The 20,248-nt window shown below is 46.9% G+C and overlaps 1 protein-coding gene across 3 annotated transcripts in view; it reads right to left on the bottom strand.

The window, feature by feature from the left end:
- Positions 1–1,511: 1,511 nt before the first annotated feature.
- Positions 1,512–20,248, bottom strand: part of PRR5L (proline rich 5 like) — a 68,262-nt gene continuing 49,525 nt past the window's right edge. For all 3 annotated transcript variants that reach the window (XM_014574245.4, XM_075927493.2, XM_014574246.3), the window contains exons 7-9: positions 18,084–18,224; positions 15,220–15,346; positions 1,512–2,450 (exon numbers count right to left, since the gene is read on the bottom strand). In XM_014574245.4, coding sequence (XP_014429731.2) covers positions 2,068–2,450; positions 15,220–15,346; positions 18,084–18,224 — 651 coding nt within the window. In that variant the 3' untranslated portion in view covers positions 1,512–2,067. The remainder of the gene's footprint in view (positions 2,451–15,219; positions 15,347–18,083; positions 18,225–20,248) is intronic.

Genomic DNA, 20,248 nt, shown 5'->3' with positions numbered 1-20,248 from the left:
AGCGTTTTGCAAAAACCAACCTTACACAAGTCACTACCTACAGTACAAGAAAAACAGAGCCCTGAAGTCAGGTATTGGCAGGCAGAAAAAATCTTTCCGTTCACAGATATATTATCTATATATACATGTTGATGACCATGGGGACATATAAGGGGGTGCACTTTGGGGTCTGAACATAGCGGACAATGCTCTCAGAGGTGACAGGGAAATTTAAAGCAGCTTAAGCCTCTGTTTAGCAAGACATCAGCAGGAGATATAGGCCAGCATTCATGGAGCTGATTGACTCCATTCTTATGTGACCAACTTCTAGAATCCTACAGATCTCTTTGTAGCAGTTAGAGTGGAATGTACCATACGCCATTGTCAGACAGCCACTAGCATTTCTTAAGAACTAAACAGTCGTAGTGTTCCAAATAAAACAAAAATCACCACTATGTAGCTGCAAACAGGACACGCAAAGGGAAAAAGAAACATTTAGATGAGCCAGATATCATCAGAGGTCACAAGCGCTGCATGGATTTGCAACATAGCTAGAGTTCCTGTCTCTACACCCAGATGGTTTATCTTTGGTTTTACAAATTCTGTAAGAGCTAGAAATTGAGGCACCAATCCAAAACTCATTTTCCCCGTCTCATTTCCAGGGTTGGAGCCATGGATTCCTGGGCTCGAAGAGCCACTTTCAAGTCACCTTTCCAATGTAGGAACATACCCTCAGTTACCGTATTGCCCTTTTTCTCTATGAAACTGCCTGTTTAGGTTTCTCCTTGTGGTGGAATCAACAATGCGTTGACATTTTCGACAGCACGCCTGATGCCAAAGTTCAAGTAGGACACATGGGACCAAATCGTGCCCTGAGTTACTCCGCATAAGACCCCACTAACATTAAAGGAGGTTCACACTGGGGCTTAACAGGGACAGGTAATACTCTCAGGCTACATCTACACTGGCGTGATTTTCCGGAAATGCTTTTAACGGAAAAGGTTTTCCTTTAAAAGTATTTCCGGAAAAAGCGCGTCTAGATTGGCAGGACGCTTTTCCGGAAAAGCACTTTTTCCAGAAAAGCGTCCGTGGCCAATCTAGACGCGCTTTTCCGCAAAAAAGCCCCGATCGTCATTTTCGCGATCGGGGCTTTTTTGCGGAAAACACTACTGTGCTGTCTACACTGTCCCTTTTCCGGAACAGTTTTCCGGAAAAAGACTGTTGCCCGAATGGGAGCAGCATAGTTTTTCCGGAAAAGCACTGATGATTTTATATTAGATCATCAGTGCTTTTCCGGAAATTCAAGCAGCCAGTGTAGACAGCTGGCAAGTTTTTCCGGAAAAGCGGCTGATTTTCCAGAATAACTTGCCAGTGTAGACACAGCCTCAGAGAAAAAAGCCATTTAGAATTTTAGCTCTCTCTGATTTGGGCTTCTTGATAAACCAGATGAAGTCTCTCCCCTACACGCAACAGAAACAAAGAAGAAAATCCCTCACCCACCACTGAGAAACCATAGCGCATCTGGAAGAGCGTTCTCAGCATGACTCACAAAGTTTAATCCCTGAGTACAATACATTTAAATGAAAAACCCAACCCAGGCATCACCAACAGTAACAATAGACGGCAAGGACCAAGGCAGCTTTTAGCACAATCCTCTCTAATTGCTGCTGGGAATTGTGGGCGGGCTCCATTGAAAGAAACCAAGGAGTTTGGCATGAGATTGAAACATGTTCAGATTAATTTCTTTCGTGAAAAAGAAACTGAAGAGCGACAGCAGTGGAACTTGAATGTTGAGCAGCTCAGGAAGAAACTCCACAGAAGACAGAGATAGCAGCATTTAACACTGAAACCCTGGCAGCCCTGAATGCTCAGCTGGGAGTAGCCCCGTACCTCCTCTGACCATGATCCTGCGAAATCATATATAAAAATCTAGGGAGACATGATAATATAGAACGTTCCCACAACATGTGCAAATACATCCCCAAGGCTTGTGTGCACCACCGTTCCCAGCAGGAACACAACTGCCCATCGTCTGGTTTAGCACGCATGGTTCTCTCCCCTGGAGGGGATACCTTGGAAGGATTCTTTCTAGCTGACAGATGTGCAGTTCAGTTCCATAGATTCCTGCCTGCCCGTTGCTACCAGTCCCTCCGGCCCATCAATGATACTGGGCTCACTGGAGCATTGCCTGTGGTTGAAGGCGGGCTGCAGTAGCAGGCATTTGTCACTGTTGTCTGGCTCTTCTATCACCATCCCCGTGTGCATTACAGAGGCCATGGCCAGGAGCTGGATGTCCGAGTGAGCATTGGCAACAGTGTGGCGACGGATGCTGCCACATTTCTCCAGGTACGCTTCACCCTCCTGCTCTGTCAGTGGTGTCAGGGCCGTCTCGCTGGGCTGCCGAGCCGCCATGCTGTGGGGAGAGTAGCTCAGCAGGTTTGCCTTGGGACGACATCTGGAAAGCCGTCTCTCTGGAAAATAAAAAGGAAGCATGTGAGGTCAGCAAGGCACTGACAAATCCAACAGCATCCTGCAGAGCTTGCCTTAGGGACTCCTGAAAGTGAGTGCAGCAGAGGTGATCCCCCTGCTAGGAAAGTGGGACAAAAACTGGCAGGGAGTTTGCCATCAGCTAAAGCCAAAAAGAGGCTCCCGAAATCCTCTCCAGTGATTTCTTTGGAGACAGTAGAGATTTGCAACAGCAAAAAGGGAAGTTAAGGCCTTCAACTCCCATTGACTTTCAGGGGATGTTGGATGCCCAAATGCCATTTGTGCTTTGACAGCCTCCCCCAGAGAGCCTGATACTACGGCTGTGTTTACCCCACAGTAATGCCATTGGCCTCACTGCAGCGACACCTGATACTTATGACAGCGGGAAAGAGGAGAGTCAGATCCAGACACTGAAGACATGTCTAAGTTGCAAAGTATTTTCTTGCCACTTGTTAAGTCAATATGAAACATCTTACACCAATGAAGTACACCCTTTGGGGTGGGAAACAGGCTGTTTTCTCACATGCTGCACACACCTGGGGCGCCAGCACTATCCTCATGCACTTTACAGATGCCCATGCAAAAAGCATGTCCCTTGCTACCGCAATGTGCCCATTTCCACTTGCCCCCAGCATGTTTCTCTCCACCCCACTTTTTTACAAAAGGGAGCATTTGTCCCAATTGCTCTTGGCCGCTCTTTGCCAAAAAAAGTCAGGATGGCTGGGACAGGGCTTGAAAGAAAAGAGATAGTCTCCAGCCAAAATGGGACTTATGGTCACCCAAGCCAAAGTACATGACCTCCAAGGCAACTAGACTATGTGGTGCCACAGGCAGAGAAAACAAAGGACAGAGGTGGACCAATGGCAGGGAATGATTAAATGAGAGATACCCAGATAATTCTAGCAAGTGACCCACACCCATATACTGCAGTGGGATATGACTCCTCCTCAGGGTCACTGCCAACCTGGTGATCAGTAAAACCTAAAAATGTGAGCAAGTACCAGAGAATCAAGCCACTGAGATGGATAATGTGTGGTGCCACCTCAGATTCCTGGCCTGCCCTGCCCTGTGTCCCATCTCCAGCTGTGGCCTGCAGTTAAGGACAGGAAGTGAAGAATTCTGTGTTCAGGTAGAACTGCCAGAGAGAATTTTAGTGTGCAGAATGGAACAACCACCTTCTCTGAAAAACATCCAAGCAGGCTGAAAAGAGTCCCTTAATTTTAAACTCATCTAAGATGTCTCCTCCTGCACCACAGTGCCTCCCACCAATGAATAGTACTGATTTGGGTATTTTTAGGAGAAGTAGGAGTTTTAATTCCTGTGTCCCAGCTAATTGCAGTTCAGGTAATTCCAGTCTGCATAACTAAATTCCCCTAGCACTTTCTGACTGAACACAGCATTCTTCTTCCTCTCCTGTCCTAAACCTTCGTGAGAGTTGCTGTGCATTGTTAAATAGCTGGTACGCGCTACCCCAGAAGGGGCGGGATTTCAATAGCACATAAGAGTGCTGAGGAACAATTCATTCTTAGGCAGCACTTTTGAGGTCCTGTAAAAACTGTCCAGCCAGGAAGTGCAAAGCATGAGACGCAGAATAACAAAATGCAAAGCACTAGTCACTGACGGTTATGAAACATTTTTGGAAGCTTGCATCAGTAAGAAAGGCAGAAAACAAACTCTATATTGTGACCGGGAGGGATGGAGGAGCAGCCAAAACTCCACCCCTGGCAGCAGCCAAGCTATGACAAAACTTCATCCTGATGCTGCCAATAATGCACTCACTCAAAAAACTTCATTTCAGAGAATGGTGAATCTGTTTTAGGCATGTTACAGGCACAGTAAACACAGTATTTCAAACGTGACTCCAGATAATACCCACTGCAAGCTGAGCTGGGTAATATGTAAGGGAGATTTAGTGGGGGTGTCCAGTTTAGCCCTTCTCTCCTAAAATGTCTCACCACTGGGGGTGTCCACCTTCTCTACTAAAAGTTCTCGCCATTGGTATCTCATATGCAGCTCCACCAACGGTAGTAACAATGGGGAACACAACTGTAGACCAGCCAATAGCATGTTAATCACCGGAGCATTGGAACGGATTCCGTGGGTGCTCTGGGACTGGCACAACCACTGAAAAAAACAGGGGTGCTCAGCACCCACTAGACATAGCTGTTCAGCAGCTTCTGTCAATCTCTTTGGAGGCTGGAGGAGGAGCTTGGGAAGGATGGAGAGCAGGGAGTGACAGGCAGAAGAGAGGCTGGAGTGGCAGGAAGAGGCAGGGCTAGGATGGAGCCTCACTGGAGGGGGGTGAAGTAAAGTACAGGAAGAGGCAGAGTGAGAGTGGGACTTTGGGGGAGGGGCCTTGGGCGTGGAGTACCCCCAGGGAAAAAGAAAACACAATGCCTATGCACTGAGTCATCTAACCATGCTAGTGTGCTGCTGACTGAGACTGCCTGGTTACTCTTGTGCTCCCCAAGGGAGGAGTGTTCACTGAGGAAGATTTTTATTCACACGAAAACTAGTCTAGCATAGACAAGAAGTAAGCTACAAGGTGGTAATTGTCAGTTGCTGCCTCTCCATCTTTCCTGCTGAAAGATAGGGCCTTAAGACAGGAGGGACCCTTCCTGATCATCGAGTCCAGTCTCCTGCTTTAACAGGCAACCACATTATATAAATGTATCAATATCAAATGCCATCATAAAACCTGTTGTGGTTGTTTGCTCTGGATGCACCTATCGAGAGGCTGCTCCAGGACCTCACTCCTCCGACGGTTAGTAAGCTTCTAATTTCCAGCCTAAGTTTACTCATGGCCAGTCGTTCTTGTGCCAACATTGTTCTTCCTCTTAAATAGCTTTTCTTCTTCCCTAGTGTTTACCCCCCAGTGTATTTATAGAGAGCAATCATATGATAGCTTCTGCTTTTCTTACGGAAGTAAACAAACCCTAAGGTTGACACACAGTGGGAGACAGAAGCCAGTGCAACAGATACTCAGTTTATTACTTTCAATCTTGTTCCACTTTAACTCTCTCAGGCTGGACAATCCTCCAGGGCCAGGAGGCAAGGTTGCTCAATTGCTTTTTAGGGGGAGGGTTCATCTCCACCCCCAGGGTTTGATGCATTTTTACTCTTCTGTCCTAAACCTTCGTGAGAGTTGCTGTGCATTGTTAAATAGCTGGTACAACTACTCAAGTCTCCAAAGGATCACATTGAACTAAGCTATAAACAATGCTGCCCACTTCCCTGGTTGTTTTGTTGCAGGTCTGCCTCAGAAGATAGAATTTTGGTTCCTTTCTCTGTTTCTAAACACTTTATTCTTAAAAACTGCAATTTCTTTCATCAGAGCAGGGAAGATTTGAGGATTACTAATACCCAAGACCAAGCTAGTATACCTAACACACTTGAAGCCTGAACAAACAGAGGGCACTTCATGAAGGAAGAAAAGTCACAGGCAAATAGGACTCTTGTGTTAGCTTCAAAAATGACTCCTCTAGGAATAAAGCTCCCTTGGGTTTTGAGTGTGTGGAAATGTTTGTGCTGTTGAAAGAGGCCAGCCTGACAGATCTGAGGATTAGTCCTTCCAGAGCAAGTACAGCAATATAAGCTAGCTCTCTTGGTCTCTTTCTGTAGTTAGCTCTTACATGATAAATAGAGTCAGGCCTGGTCAGAATTTGGACAGGGAGATTGCAGAAGTGTTGCAGCAAGCGAGAATTGTGATTCAAGAGATCACTTATAAATGATCTAGAGAAAGGGGTAAACAGTGAGGAGGAAAAATTTGCAGATGACACCAAACGGCTCAAGATAGTTAAGACCAAAGCAGACTGTGAAAAGCTTCAAAAAGATCTCACCAAACTAAGTGATTGGGTAACAAAATGGCAAATGAAATGTAATGTTGATAAATGTAAAGTAATGCACATTGGGAAAAATAATCCCAACTATATGTACAATATAATGGGGACTAATTTAGCTACAACTACTCAAGAGAGAGATCTTGGAGTCATTGTGGATAGTTCTCTGAAAACATCCACTCGGTGTGCAGCAGCAGTCAAAAAAGCAAATAGAATGTTAGGAATAATTAAAAAAGGGAGAAAGAATAAGACAGAAAATATCTTATTGCCTCTATCTAAAACCATGGTACGCCCGCATCTTAAATACTCCGTACAAATGTGGTCGCCTCATCTCAAAAAAGATATATTGGCACTGGGAAAGGTTCAGAAAAGGGCAACAAAATGATTAGGGGTTTGGAACGGATCCAATATGAAGAAAGATTAAAAAGACTTGGACTTTTCAGCTTAGAAAAGAGACTAAGGGGGGATATGATAGAGGTCTATAAAATCATGACTGGTGTGGAAAAAGTGAATAAGGAAAAGTTATTTACATATTCCCACAATATAAGAACTAGGGGTCACCAAATGAAATTAATAGGCAGTAGGTTTAAAACAAACAGAAGGGAGTTTTTCTTCGCTCAGCGCACAGTCAATCTGTGGAACATCTTGCCAGAGGATGCGGTGAAGGCTAGGACTTCAACAGGGTTCAAAAAAGTGCTCGATAGATTAATGGAGATTGGGTCTATTAATGGCTATTAGCCAGGATGGGTAGGAATGGTGTCCCTAGCCTCTGTTTCTCCAGAGGTGGGTGACAGGGGAGGAATCACGTGAGGATTACCTGTTGTGTCCCCTCCCTCTGAGGCATCTGGTATTGGCCACTGTCAACAGACAGGATACCGGGCTGGATGGACCATTAGTCTGACCCAGTATGGCCATTCTTATGTTCTTAAGAGGTGGTACCCTTAGTCAAGCCTAAATCAGTGCCCCCAGAATGACTATAGAGTGCTTTGCTGCTGTCCTTCGTGTGAAAATGAAAGCCAAGGTGCTGGCCAGCTTTCCCAAGGCATCTTTTGCAAGAACTAGGGTAGCCACGTTTCAAGAACTTCTCTCCAGGGACTGAACTCCTTCTTCTGTGTTTGCAGTTGGAGAACTTACATCCTAACTCTCCCAGCTAAAAATTGTTCTGTAGAGTTGCAGAGAGGCTGTTGTATTCCACCACAGAGATCACTGCAGTTCATGGATTTCTTCCTGGGGTCTTAAATGCTTTAGCATGAAAAGTGCTGCTCAGGTTGGTATTATGAGCCAGTTGCAGTGCAATAGTACATAACGGGAAACATATGACAGACAACTGACTTGATAACCGAGCAAAGTGGACATTCATAGAAAGGGATCGCTTTGAAAATTACAGGGATAAGGTCTCCTATGCTGCTGGAATTTGCTGTGACTGAGGCTATTTAAACTGTAGGCTCTTTATTTCAGTTAACTGGAATAAGGAGAGAGCTGAATGGCAGCATTCTGCTGGGCCAGCATATGATCCCACTTTTCTAAATTAGATTTTGCAGTGGCTTCATATGTCTCTCATTTGTTTAGAACTCCGGATTCCATACCTTCAATTATCCCTTCCAGCTGCCAGCTTGGAAGAACAGCAACAAAGGCAGCTAGAAAAACCTCTATGAAGCTGGCAAGCAAGGCTTGAGATCTCTCCAACCCAAGTGCAATAGACCAGATAGTTACACCAGCTGGAGCCAGGTAAAGGGGCAAGAGCCCATTTAGAATTATACAGACAATGAAGATCTCAAACAAGCTTAGGCAAGCAAAGATGGTCCTGTGGTTAGGGCCCTTCCCTCCCCTGCCAAACTTGGGAGACCCTGGTTCAATTCCCAGTTTTGCCACAGCCTGGGTGTGTGAAATCATTAGAAGATGAATACTTATTTCACTAGAAGTTTGGGGCATAAATACCATTGTGAGTCTCAGGAGACGTAGCCCAAGTCTCTGGCTAGCACAGGATTCCGCTACACAGCAGGCCAGCTAACTGTAACACTAGAGTAACCCTTGAGGATAAGTGCCAGCCAGGGAATGGGATCCTCAGAAACCAGCAAACTAAGCAGGGAGCCCGGGATGTGGGGGAGAAGTGGAGGGAAAGAGAGCTTAGATTGTGTGGCCATCTAGCAGTGAGGTACAGGATTCTCAGCTGTGAACTGCTGCCTGGAAGTCAGTACCTAAAGGCAGCTTAGAACCTGAGCCACTGAAACCATGCAGGGCCGGATAAAGGCATGGGGTAGCCGGGCAGTTGCCCAGGACATCTGATGGCAGCTGTGAGGGGCGCACAGCGCCCCTTCTAGCTGCCATCAGTAGGGTAGCCAGGTATCCGGTTTTTTACCGGACAGTCCAGTATTTTGTGAATTCCCTGCTGGGCACCAAATGGAACCCTGGCAGGGGAAGGAGAGTGACTGGGAGGCAGGGCTACAACTGGCATTAGGAGCCTCTGGTTGCATGCAAAAGCCGGGGGGGAGAGGCCGGGGGGGCTGGGACTCCCAGCCACTCCCCCGCTCGGCTTCTACGAGCAACTTGAGATAGTGCCTGCCAGGGGCATGGCCTCTTGGACTCCGGCTGCGAACAGCGGCTGCACTCCACTCCCCCGCCAGCTCCACTTCCCACCCCCCTTCCTCCAGGCCACGCCCCCATCTCTCATCCAGCCCCGCAGCCCCCAACCCTCCCCAGCTCTGCTTCCCAGCCCCCCTTCCTCCCAGCCCCCTCCCCAGCTCTGCTTCCTGTCCCCCCCCCTTCCTCCCGGCTATCCCCATGGCCCCTGGACCTCCGCCCCACCCCCCTCCCGGCCAGCCCCGCCTGGCCAGCCCATGATCAAGTGTGTCCATTCTTTTGACGGGGTCTACCTGGTAACCCTAGCCATCAAGCGCTGCGCACGCCTGGCTCCCGGGCTGCAGCAGCTCCCAGCGGCCACCCTGTAGTGGCTCCCCGGGGCGGCGTTAACTTCCCCCCGCGGCCACGGGGCCCTGCATGGCCAGGCTTGGCCCACCCCGGGTGGCCCTGGGCTCCGCGCCAGCAGCGGTAGCTGGACTGGGCTGGGCCAGGCATGTGCGTCCTGCGGCCGCCAGCTCTGCGCGCCCTCCCCTATGCGCCAGCATGGGGCTGCGCATGCGTCCTCCCCCAACCTGGCTTGATCCAGCCCTGAAACCACATGATATACCTTGCTCACACTACAGGCAGGAGCATAGGGTCTTTTCTGACAGGAATCAGGCCCCCCGTGGTGAGTCAGGCATTCTCCTAGCTGCTTTGGGACACCCAAGTGTTCTCTGGGAAGCTTGTTAGCTGTGGTGTGGAACAGGGGCATAAGCAGCTTTGGGAATGCCAACTGGCAGAAATGTAAGCACCTGCAGGGTAGGAGTTTTGAAAATGTCAGTGACACTTAAAGGGAAATCTAGGCCACAGTTTCCTGAGAACTGGGGTTGGGGTGGGTAACAGCTCATCTCTGCCATACAGGAGTGTTGTGAGATAAATACATTAAAGATTGTGGTGGGGCCAGATACTAACGTCTTGAGGATCACACAAGTACTTCAGAGAGGTTCACACTATAACAAGTGCCAGAAAGGAATTGACTCTGCACTACTATGAAAGAAGCCAGAATAATTTTTTACCCCCATCTGTACCTGGAAATGGGTAACAAAATTATAGCTATGTGAGGAAGAAAGATCAGTAGCTTCAATTGGGCTGATGATGTAGGGAGGGGTGCTAAAAACAAGAGAGAGAGAGAGTGCTGGGAGTTTGGTGGCCATCACTTGACCCAAGGTACATTTCCTCTTGGCCAGACTTAGGAATTCACATGGCTGGCACCAGAATTTGTGAAACCTGATTAGACTAAGTCTAATATTGCCACCAACAGCAGCAAACACGCTTTAGCCCATTTGCTTTGTTCCCTCCTCAGCGCCACGCATTGCTCATTGTGCAGCATGCCATCACATCTCATCCACAACAATCAGCCAAGGCTAGTAGCAATGTACCTAGATAGTTGTGTATGGTGGTCATGCAGAGGAGTAGGAGGGAGAAGAAAATTTCTTCTTGGCCCCTCGTCAAGTGTACCAGAAGGTGCACTGCAGTGTGAGCAGAGAAATTGTAAGACACTGCACTCGAGACCTCACTCTACTCCTTTTTGATCTTCAAAACTTTCCTGCAGGGTAGCACTCTGGTGAAAAAGATGGTCTGATTTTCCATTTCCAAAACTCATGTTCCCTAGCTTAGAGTCAAGGTCTGAAAGTCACAGCTTGTTCTGACTCAGTCCCAGTGCAGCCAGCTCACTGTGCAGAGGGTGAAGAGAACACTGGCTGTGGGTATGGACAGCATTACTCATGGGTTTACAGGAGACGATTCAAACCAGAAACAAGGCTGTATCTCACACAAGCCTTCCAGAAGCCACACAAGATGCTGCCCTGCGGACATTCTCACAAATAGCTGGGCTGCGATTTTAGTTCACATCTGATATGTTAGGACTGAAACAGGAACTTGAACGGGAGGTTTTTGGAGGGAATCTTTGGATGCATAGCCAGATGAGCAGAGACATTCCTGCCAAACAGCCTCTGCATGTTGGATCAGTTCCACTTGTGGGGAGGGTTTATCTTCTTCCCCATTTACAATGCAAACACTTGTTTTCTAGGCAGCTTAGTCCAGGGGCAAGCTGTGGTTAAGTTCTAACAAAAAAAAGCTACAAACAGGAAGGGTGGTAGTGGGTAAGGCAAGAGCAGCAAAAGAGAACTTGAAAGAATAGGGGCGGCTCATATCTGACAGTGTCCTTGCCAAAATCTAGCCTCACTCACAGTGACTGGTGGGTGTATAACAGGACAGAAGTTATATGGTTTCTCAATGGCCCAGTCCAGCCTCTCTATACTTAGGCTCTTGGATTCTGTCTTCCCAGTTCAGTGCCACATAATCTTTGTAAACTGCTGCTCCTACTAGCACCCTCAGTCTCCATCACCCCCTTTCATTTTGGTTCTGGTTGCATTCCCTGTCCTTTTTTAAATAAAATTTAATGTGATTTAAAGATAGGCAGATTGACAATCCTGGAGGCTGAAATCTTTTATTTACCTAAAACAGGGGCCTAGCCAGTGCAAACTTCCATATCTCAAAAAAGCCAACCAACCAACCCATCTACCCAGCTATATTCCTGAGTCCTGCCCTGGACAGCTTAATTCAGTTGAGAATGTCATTATATCCAGAGTCTAACCAATCATTTCTCAGCCGCTACTACAGTGCTACCCAGTGACATGGTCCCTTCTGGACTTCACAACTGGCAGCCCTATTAGAGGCCAGACTGCTACCTCTTGGCTCTTCCAGAACCAGGGTGAGGGGAGCCTGCAGAATAGGGAAAGCGCTTTGCTAAAGCGCTTGTGTGCTTTTGAAATGCCAAGATTATCTGGGGAAGAGTTCTGCTTCGCTGCCAACACTGTATGACACAAACACAAGTTTTCCCTTTTTCTTTTTCCTTGCGTGCTCAGAAAAGGAAGGGGCTGGAGCAAAAGGCCGTCTGGGAAAAACACACAAGTTAACAGCAACTAAATCAAAGTAAACACAATGATTTTAAATGCCATAAACATCACAAGGCCAGAGTGCATGTAACTGGTTTTTATGACACTAGCTTCTTCCTCATTTGGCAGGAAACAAGATGGCTAGAAACTTTCAGGTGGCTACACTTCAAATTATTCCAACAGTATGCAAATCCCCATAAGCAACCAGACACACAGACCCAAAAGGTCAACATTCAACTGCACTATGTGAGGGAAGGGAGGACAAGCAGTCTGTACAATGATTACTTTTGCACTTGCAAGTGCAGGTGGATTAACCACTTCTAGCTGAGTAAGTGAATGTAACAATGATGGCAACTTGGATTTTAGCGCTTAGCACTGCCACAGTATATGCTGAATAATAGCTAATTTGCCAAACACTTCCATTTCATTGAGGAAGGAAGGAACAAAAGGCCAATAGAAATAACTCACTTAAAAGTCATAGGGTGAATTTGTTTTGCAGCCAGAATGGAGGCCACATGCCAGTCAGGTACCATAACCATAAGGCTTTTCTCTCCTGATGGAGACTGCGAATGAGGAGCCATCTGTCTCCTATCCTATCCAGATTCCTGTAACTAATATTGAAATTTCCTGCAATATCCTTAAATAGCTTTAACCTTTTAAGTTTATGTATTATCATGGGTCAGGATTGTATATAACTTCTCTATGGGGAGAGAAGTGACAAATATATGACCTGGAAGTTCAAAGCACTACACTGAAAATGTGTCAGTCGAATATGGACTTTGGGGACAATAAATATTAAGTCAATTTCCCGGGGAAGCCCTACGGAGAAGTTCATGCAAATTCCCCAACTCTACTTACACAAAGCCCAGCCTTTAGAAGCTATACCATGATGCAAAGGTCATTGTCTCCTGATTACTTGTTACAGAAGGCCAAAAACAAAAGGCTCAAGCTATATAAAGAAATGGTTGATGTGTCCAGCCTTTGCTCTGGTTCTGAATCTCAGGGTGAGTCTACACAGCAGGGTTTATCTTGAAATAAGCTAGGTAAATTGAGCTACATCAGTTGTGGAGCTTATTTTGAAATAGCTCATTTCAAAATTGGGAGTGTCTACACAGCGCTTATTTCTAAATAGAGCACTCTTCCTCCGACTTTCCTTACTCCTCATACAATGAGGGTTACAGGAGTCAGAGTAAGAAGTCCTCCAGAGTGACAGTATTTAGACATTATTTCGAAATAACTGCCTGATGTGTAGATGCAGAATAAGTTATTTCGAAATAATGTTGCTGTGTAGACATATCCTAAGATGTAGAGGAACTTATAACCATAAGAAAAGCCCAGATGTGGGTTTCATATTACTCCGCCCAGAATTTGGAAATGGGAGTGACCTCTGGTTAGCTACCATGCATGTATGCATTCTTATTGTTTTTATATGTTTTCTCTATAATGCTTGTACCTTAAGAACTAACATGCTCACTGAGGGCAACACACAGTCACAGCCCTGGGAGAGAGGCAAAGCACATATGTACAATCTGATTTACTGCAGATATCACAGTGTAATACGAGAGGTGGAGGTGCGCAGGTGTGACGGGGTGCTCTCGCCTCGCCCCCTCTCAGAGCCGGCCGTGGCGCCTGGCACCAAGCGCCAAGGCATGCTGAGACACTGCTGCACATGCGCGAACGGCCTAGCGGGCCGTTCAAAGGGAGCATCGGCACGCTCAGAAGGGGAAGCTGGCAGGCACGCCGACGCAGTGGGCAACCGGCCACGGAAGGAGCGGCCCAGGAGGTAAAGAGAAGCCAACATCAGGGGAGGCACAGCGAGAGGAGAGGGAGAGCAGCCTACCGGAAGAACTGGGGAGGGAGCATGGCTGGAAAGGCGTGGGGGTAGAGGCCGGGCTAGTGGTAACAGAAGAAGGCCATACCAAGCGGCCGCAGCCCCAGGGGAGTACCAAGCCCCGCAGGGTCTACAAGGCAAAAGGGGTTCCCCAGCTCAGGACTGGGACAGGCGGGCAAGCCTCAGGATCACCAGCAGCTGCCATTCCAGCAAAGGACTCCCCAGGAAGGAGCGACAGAGCCGGGCCTGTGGGCCCCTCGAAGCTAACTCCGCTGCGAGCATCCCAAGGGTGGTGACTCTACCTCGGCCTGGAGACCTCAGATGCGAGCATCCCAAGGGTGGTGACTCTACCTCGGCCTGGAGACCTCAGATGCGAGCATCCCAAGGGTGGTGACTCTACCTCGGCCTGGAGACCTCGGATGCGAGCATCCCAAGGGTGGTGACTCTACCTGGAGACCTCGGATGTGCACAGTGGTAAGGCGCGGAAGCCTCGGTCAAGGGTGGAGCAGAAGGCAAAGCGTATAGCGGGATAGGAAGTGGCCCAGGGCGGAAGAGACTTAACAGGGACTGGGGTGAGTGCCAGAATCAGTTATAGGGGACCCCTCTGAAGGACCAACCTCTGTCTTGAGGGCCCTGGGCTGGGGCCCCCTATGCTGCCAACACCAATACCAACACCGCCGCCGCCACCACCACCTGCAACCTACCCCAAGCCACATCAAGGCCAGGACTAAGGGCAATAGACTAATGGGTAGCGGGTACCCGCTGAGCCACCGTAGCATAGCAGGAACCAGAGCAGGGTGCAGCCCTGCATCTACCAGCTACCCGTTGGGGGACCCATGGATGAGAAAGCGGACTCTCCCAAAAGGTCCGTGGAGCCCTGTAGGCCAGGACCCCCCTTGAGCGACGGCTCATCACCAGGACTTGGGCATCCCGACCCCCAGAGACAGGGCTAGAATAAGCAGGGGCAGCTTGGCCCTGTCTTGCGCAGGGAGGGTCACCACCCCACAAGTGCCTATAGGCCACTAGGGCCATTGACAGCAGGCTTAAAATTCCAAGAGAGAGTCAGACATACGTCTCCACCGAAAGAGGTGATTATTGGGAGCTAGAAGCCTAAACTGGGTGAGTAGGGAGGACAACTGGCAGCTGGCAATGGCTGTTGGAGAGGGGATGAGGGAAGAGAGGTCAGATCTCTCACTGGACTAGAGGGTGAGCAATCTAAAAGCCAAAGTGCTGGATATGAAGAGAACATAGTGACAGCTTTTAATCAGTCCACCCACAGGAGCACCCTGAGAGTGGGGAGTGTTTGTGGAGTTACATTACAGCTGACTGTGGCAGGGGGAAAACTAAAGCATTTCACATGTGCTTAAATTACATCTAGGGCTGTATCAATCAGAATCCACTTGGGGATATTTTTAACCTTTGATTCTCTCTCTCTCCCTCTCTCATGGAGCTGAGTGTCTGTCAATTCCCATCTTCTTTGTCTGGCACACTGCATGTTTCCTTCTATTAACCACTGGAGGTGCCGGAATAAGACGACTTACAACAGCTTCAGTGCATTATGTCTTACCGAGCGTGCAGGTGCCACCAGGAAAGCTGTGATCCTCACACAAGCCCAGGTATGGTGAGACCACCTGTTTAACCAGTTCTTCCAGCAGTAGGTAGCCTTTGCTGGGGCCTGTAGGTTCATGGACACCCTGCAATTCAAGCATCAAAGCAAGTGTGTCATCACACAACTGCACAGCTTCCAGTCACTGATTCTGGGAGCCAAAATGCTTGGGTTCTACTTCCAGTACTAGCGGCAGGCCTGCTAAGGCAGGGAGCAAAAGTGGCAACTGCCCCAGGGCCTGGAGATTCCAAAGGGCCCAGGGCTCCAGGCCGCCACCCCAGACCCTTTAAATTGCCGCCGGAGCCCCAGGCGGTGTGCTTTGGGTGGCACTGAAGGGCTGGCTGGCAAGTGGTGGTGAGCGGGAGGGAAAGCTAGCTCCCACCTTTGCTCTTTCCACCCGAGGCACCACCCCTTTTGGGAGTGCAGGGCTGCCCTCCCCACCTTCTTGCCTAGGGTCCAGCAATTCTGTCAGCCCTCCTGTCTAAGGGAGTAGATACATGGGGGGTATTTATGGAAGAATTATATCACTGACGTTATGCCAGTATAACTCCGAGTCTAAACATCTTATTCTGGAACAAGAGTATCTTTATGAACTCAGCAACATAATCTAACCTAGAGAAGGGCCCTATTTGTTTGTGGACCCACTTATTCTGCAAAAAGAATTCGTTTTCTGGTTTTGCTTATGTTGCAAAGCATCACAAAGACCACTGTATTCCAGAATAAGTGTCGGGTGTAACTATATAACTCTAGTTGTATACTAATACTGCTAAAGTTCTGACAGTAAATTTCCCTATAAAGATAAGCCCTTACAGTGACGTGGGGAAGTTACTGCACCTTCACAAACTGGAACTATGAGTCACCACCCCCCTCTTCTCCTTTGTTTATCTGTAAAGGAGTGGATAAAGCTAACCTATCTAACAGATAGTCTCTAAGGTGCTGCAGGACCATTGTTTTTTTAGGTTTTTCAGTTACAGACTAACCCGGCTATCCCTCTGAGACCAACAGAAGTGTTTGATGATAACAACTCATTATAGATTTCTAGTTTTCTTGCAAAGCCTCACTAAGCATTTCTCCTTTTAATGATTATGTAACATTTCTCACTCTGCTGATTACCTCTCCACACTCCCCGGGGCATATCTAGACTATGCCGAATGGTCAAAAGAGGATATGCAAATTCCGTGGGAATTCACATATCTTCTTCCGATCGCACTTTCGAAAGCTCCATTAGCGTAATTAAGACGCGGCTTTTTCGGCGAGCCACCCCTTCGTCAAAAAGCTGTTCTTCCTTAAAAAAGGAGGTTTACACAGCTTTTCGACTAAGGGGGGCTCACCGAAAAAGCTACATCTTAATTACTTTAATGGAGCTTTAGAAAGTGCGATCAGAAGAAGATATGCAAATTCCCGGTCAATTTGCATATCCTCTTTCAACCGTGGCGTAGTCTAGATATGCCCCTCGCCTGTTTTTTCCTAAAATCTTTAAGGGAATATTGAGCACCACTTGGGTTCCAATAATTTTGCTGGAAAACTAATAGTTCTTAGGTAAACACAAGCTAAGTGATTTTCCACACTGATTGTATTTCAGAAACTGTAATTCCTCTTTTTTTTCTGGCTTTTTTTAAAAAGAAAAAAATCCAAGGACACTATAGGGAAATAAAAGCCAAAGGAATCTAAGTAATGGTCTGGAATCTATATATTTTCCATGGTTTCCACATCAAGCTGTTTGAGGTGATGATGTACATGGTACACTTGGACGCACAGATCATACTTGGAAGATTTTGCTCCTATTCCCTTGAGATTTGGGTGGATAGATTGGTCCCCTTGAAACATTTGGGCTATGTCTACACTGCAGGCTTCTTGCGCAAGAACTGTTTGTGCAAGAGTTCTTGCACAAAAAGTTCTTGCGCAAGAGCATGTCCACATTGCTATGTGCTTTTGTGCAAGAGATGTGCTTTTGTGCTAGAGCATCCATGGCAGTGTGGAACTTTCTTGCATAAGAAAGCTCTGATGGCCATTTTAGCCATAGGGGTTTCTTGCGCAAGAAACCCCTGTTGCCTGTCCACACATGCCTTATTGCACAAGAGCTCTTAGGCAAAAAGGCTTATTCCTCATGGGGAGAGGAGTAACTCTTGCGCAAAAAGCCCTGTGTTCTTACGCTTTACTGTACTTTTTCTTGCATAAGAACAGGCTTGTAGTGTGGATGCTCCACAAGTTTTTGCGCAAAAACTCTGTAGTGTAGACATAGCTTTGTACTGCTTGAGAGATCTATAGCCCATAGCTTGATGCCAAAGGTACTCTTCCCATCAGCGCTCTTCCCCTCACTCCAGACAAAGCTGGAGCCCAACTCAATCCCCTCCATAGCTGAGAAAGCCTGTGCTCATCAGATTCCTTTGTCTTTTATGAGTGAGGGAGACTGTTCCTTAATCAATGTAAAGCTGTTGAACTAGAAGAATTGGTATATGGGGTTGCAAGTATGAGAATTGTAATCAGAAGCTTAAGGTATTTAGAAATGCTCTAAGGTAAGTGGGGAAGAAAATCAAGAGCATTGGGATTTCTCAGGGACCAAGAAAAAAAGCCCCAAGACCCAGAGTTTGGTTAATTTCCTTTCCATAGGGACAGCTTGACCCCCTCTTATCCATTTACTCAAGAAACTCAAACCACAATGCTTAATGTTCAGTTTAGGTCACTTTCATGTCCAACTTCCTCAAAACAACACAGACAACGCCTTCTCACCCTATTTTTCCTCTTTCCAGGGGGAATATGAATTGGTAGCTGTGAGATGTACGTGTCTGGGAGAGAGAGAAATTGAAGGAGAAAAAACTCCCTACCTGTAGAATCAGCAGCATCTGGACAATGGAAGCTGGGAGCTTTGTTTGGACGAGAGGAAGAATTTCTTCCAATTTCACCTTTAATAAGACCAAGTCTCTGAAGCCAAGCAAGGCAATCTGGCGGATAGTCAATTCCTGACCCTGAAAAAATACAGTTTGAAAATGTGCGTGTGTGTGCATGCACATAACACACACCTGCACGCATGCATGCACACACACACTCACACAGAGCCTGTCTTGCAAATTACTGTTTTGTGCTGTTATGGTAGAACACGCACCAATTGCTTGTCCTTGTGATTCCTTGTACTGTTGAGTAACTGATCTAGAGAGCACCTAATGTGCTCGGTTTCTAATCTATGAGTGACTGACCCCTGAAGTACAGACCTAGTGACAGTCAGGGAATTAAATGAGCCATTCATCAGCAAATGACAGGTATTCACAAGACCCAAACAACCTAATTTAGTTGATTAGTTGATTAGGATTAACGGTCAGAAGCCAAGGACTGGTACAGCCATCTGCATTGCTGCTCCGGACTTAAGCCACACTGGCAAAGCTGGAAGGGGAGGACTTTGCATAGTATGCACCTGACTATACCTGTTGGTGTTCAGTGTCAAGCCCACACCGAACATCAACATTTAGCATTGGAAATTCCAAACACACAAATAAAATGTAATTATTCATTATGTTTATTATTCACTTTAGGCCAGACCAAGACCTGCCCAAGCCTTTCCACTGAGGGTGGCTTTGGCTTTCCAGTGCAAGTAGGTTAAAGGAATGTTTTGTTTTCATTTTTAACATTAACGATAAAGCATCTGCAAAGATTTAACAGATGAAGATGCTGAAATATTTCACAGCATATTTAAACACAATTGAACTCCATCCAACATTCCAGTGCCACAGTAACCCAGCGCTGTGCCTAACATGCACACCACAGTCTACTGTAGCATTAAGCCAACTGCAGCTAAGATTTCAGTGCTCAAACTTTCTTCCCATCCCTCCCAAATGTTTTTCAGTGTGCAGTCCCTCCCTCCTCTCTTCTGAGGGAATTTATCTCTGCCCTATATTCTGCTTTAAGATCTTTTTACAGCGCCCTTAACACAGTTAGGCAAATCTCTGGAGGAAATCAAGGACAGTTAACCATTAATTTAGAATGGATTTAGTGTTGCAATTAATAGCTACATCAGTATGTCAATAACTTAAGACCTATAGCCAAGACTGTTTTGCTTTCTTAAGACATCACAATACTTGTTTGGCAATGCCAGGTATAAAAAGGAGCTGCATAGAGCTATGAAATGTATCTCAGCAATAACATGACACCTTTTTTCCTTTTATTCCTACTGTATCAATGTAATCCAATTAAATTTACTATCTCAGTTCAAACAGTTCAAACAGAAATTCCATAGCAAAGAGAAAGATTTGCTCTTATATTTCTTCATAAGCCCAGCAGGGCAGTCATTCTGACTTCAGCAACTCAGGGTACGTCTACACTTGCTCCCTAGTTCGAACTAGGGATGCAAAAGGTGAGGAGTAACGTTAATTCGAACCAAGGGGTTTAATTCGAACTAACACGTCCCAGAACGCACTTCCTGGTTCGAATCAGCTGGCAAGTGGAATAGCATGCGGGCGAGATTATGCTAATGAAGCGCAGGATATTTAAAACATCACTTCATTAGAAATTTTGGTTGGCTACATTTGCATCCCTACTTCGAACTAGGCAGCAAGTGTAGACATACCCTTCAGAGAGAGAATGTGACTTGTATGCATCTAGTTGGCAACTTAGGGGACTGAATATCTTAGGGTCATACCTAGGTGACAGGTTCAAACCTCTCTGAGATGCTTAACTGCCAAAAGTCATGTCCATAGTATGGAAGTTCTGTAGCTTATGGTTGAAGGGCTCCGTTTCATTCCAAGCGGACATTTCTCCCTATCATGAAAGCTCCTGCTACACCCTTAGTTGCATTTGATGGAGGGAAGTCACAGACTGAATATGGGTATGATGACTGACAGGACCCCTTCACTCAAAACGGTTTCTCCTCAAGCACAGAATCAATTTTGATGAAAGAAATTTGCCAGGCCAGATGTGTGAATACATACAGTTCCTTTCTGCAGGGAGAGGAGACTCTTCTTGTTATTAAGGCAACGGACACAGAATCCAGTGATCTGCG

Source organism: Pelodiscus sinensis, chromosome 5 (genome assembly GCF_052426305.1).
Source record: "Pelodiscus sinensis isolate ZL-2025 chromosome 5, ASM5242630v1, whole genome shotgun sequence".
Taxonomy (NCBI): Eukaryota; Metazoa; Chordata; order Testudines; family Trionychidae; genus Pelodiscus; species Pelodiscus sinensis.
This window is presented reverse-complemented; position numbering and strand designations above follow the sequence as displayed.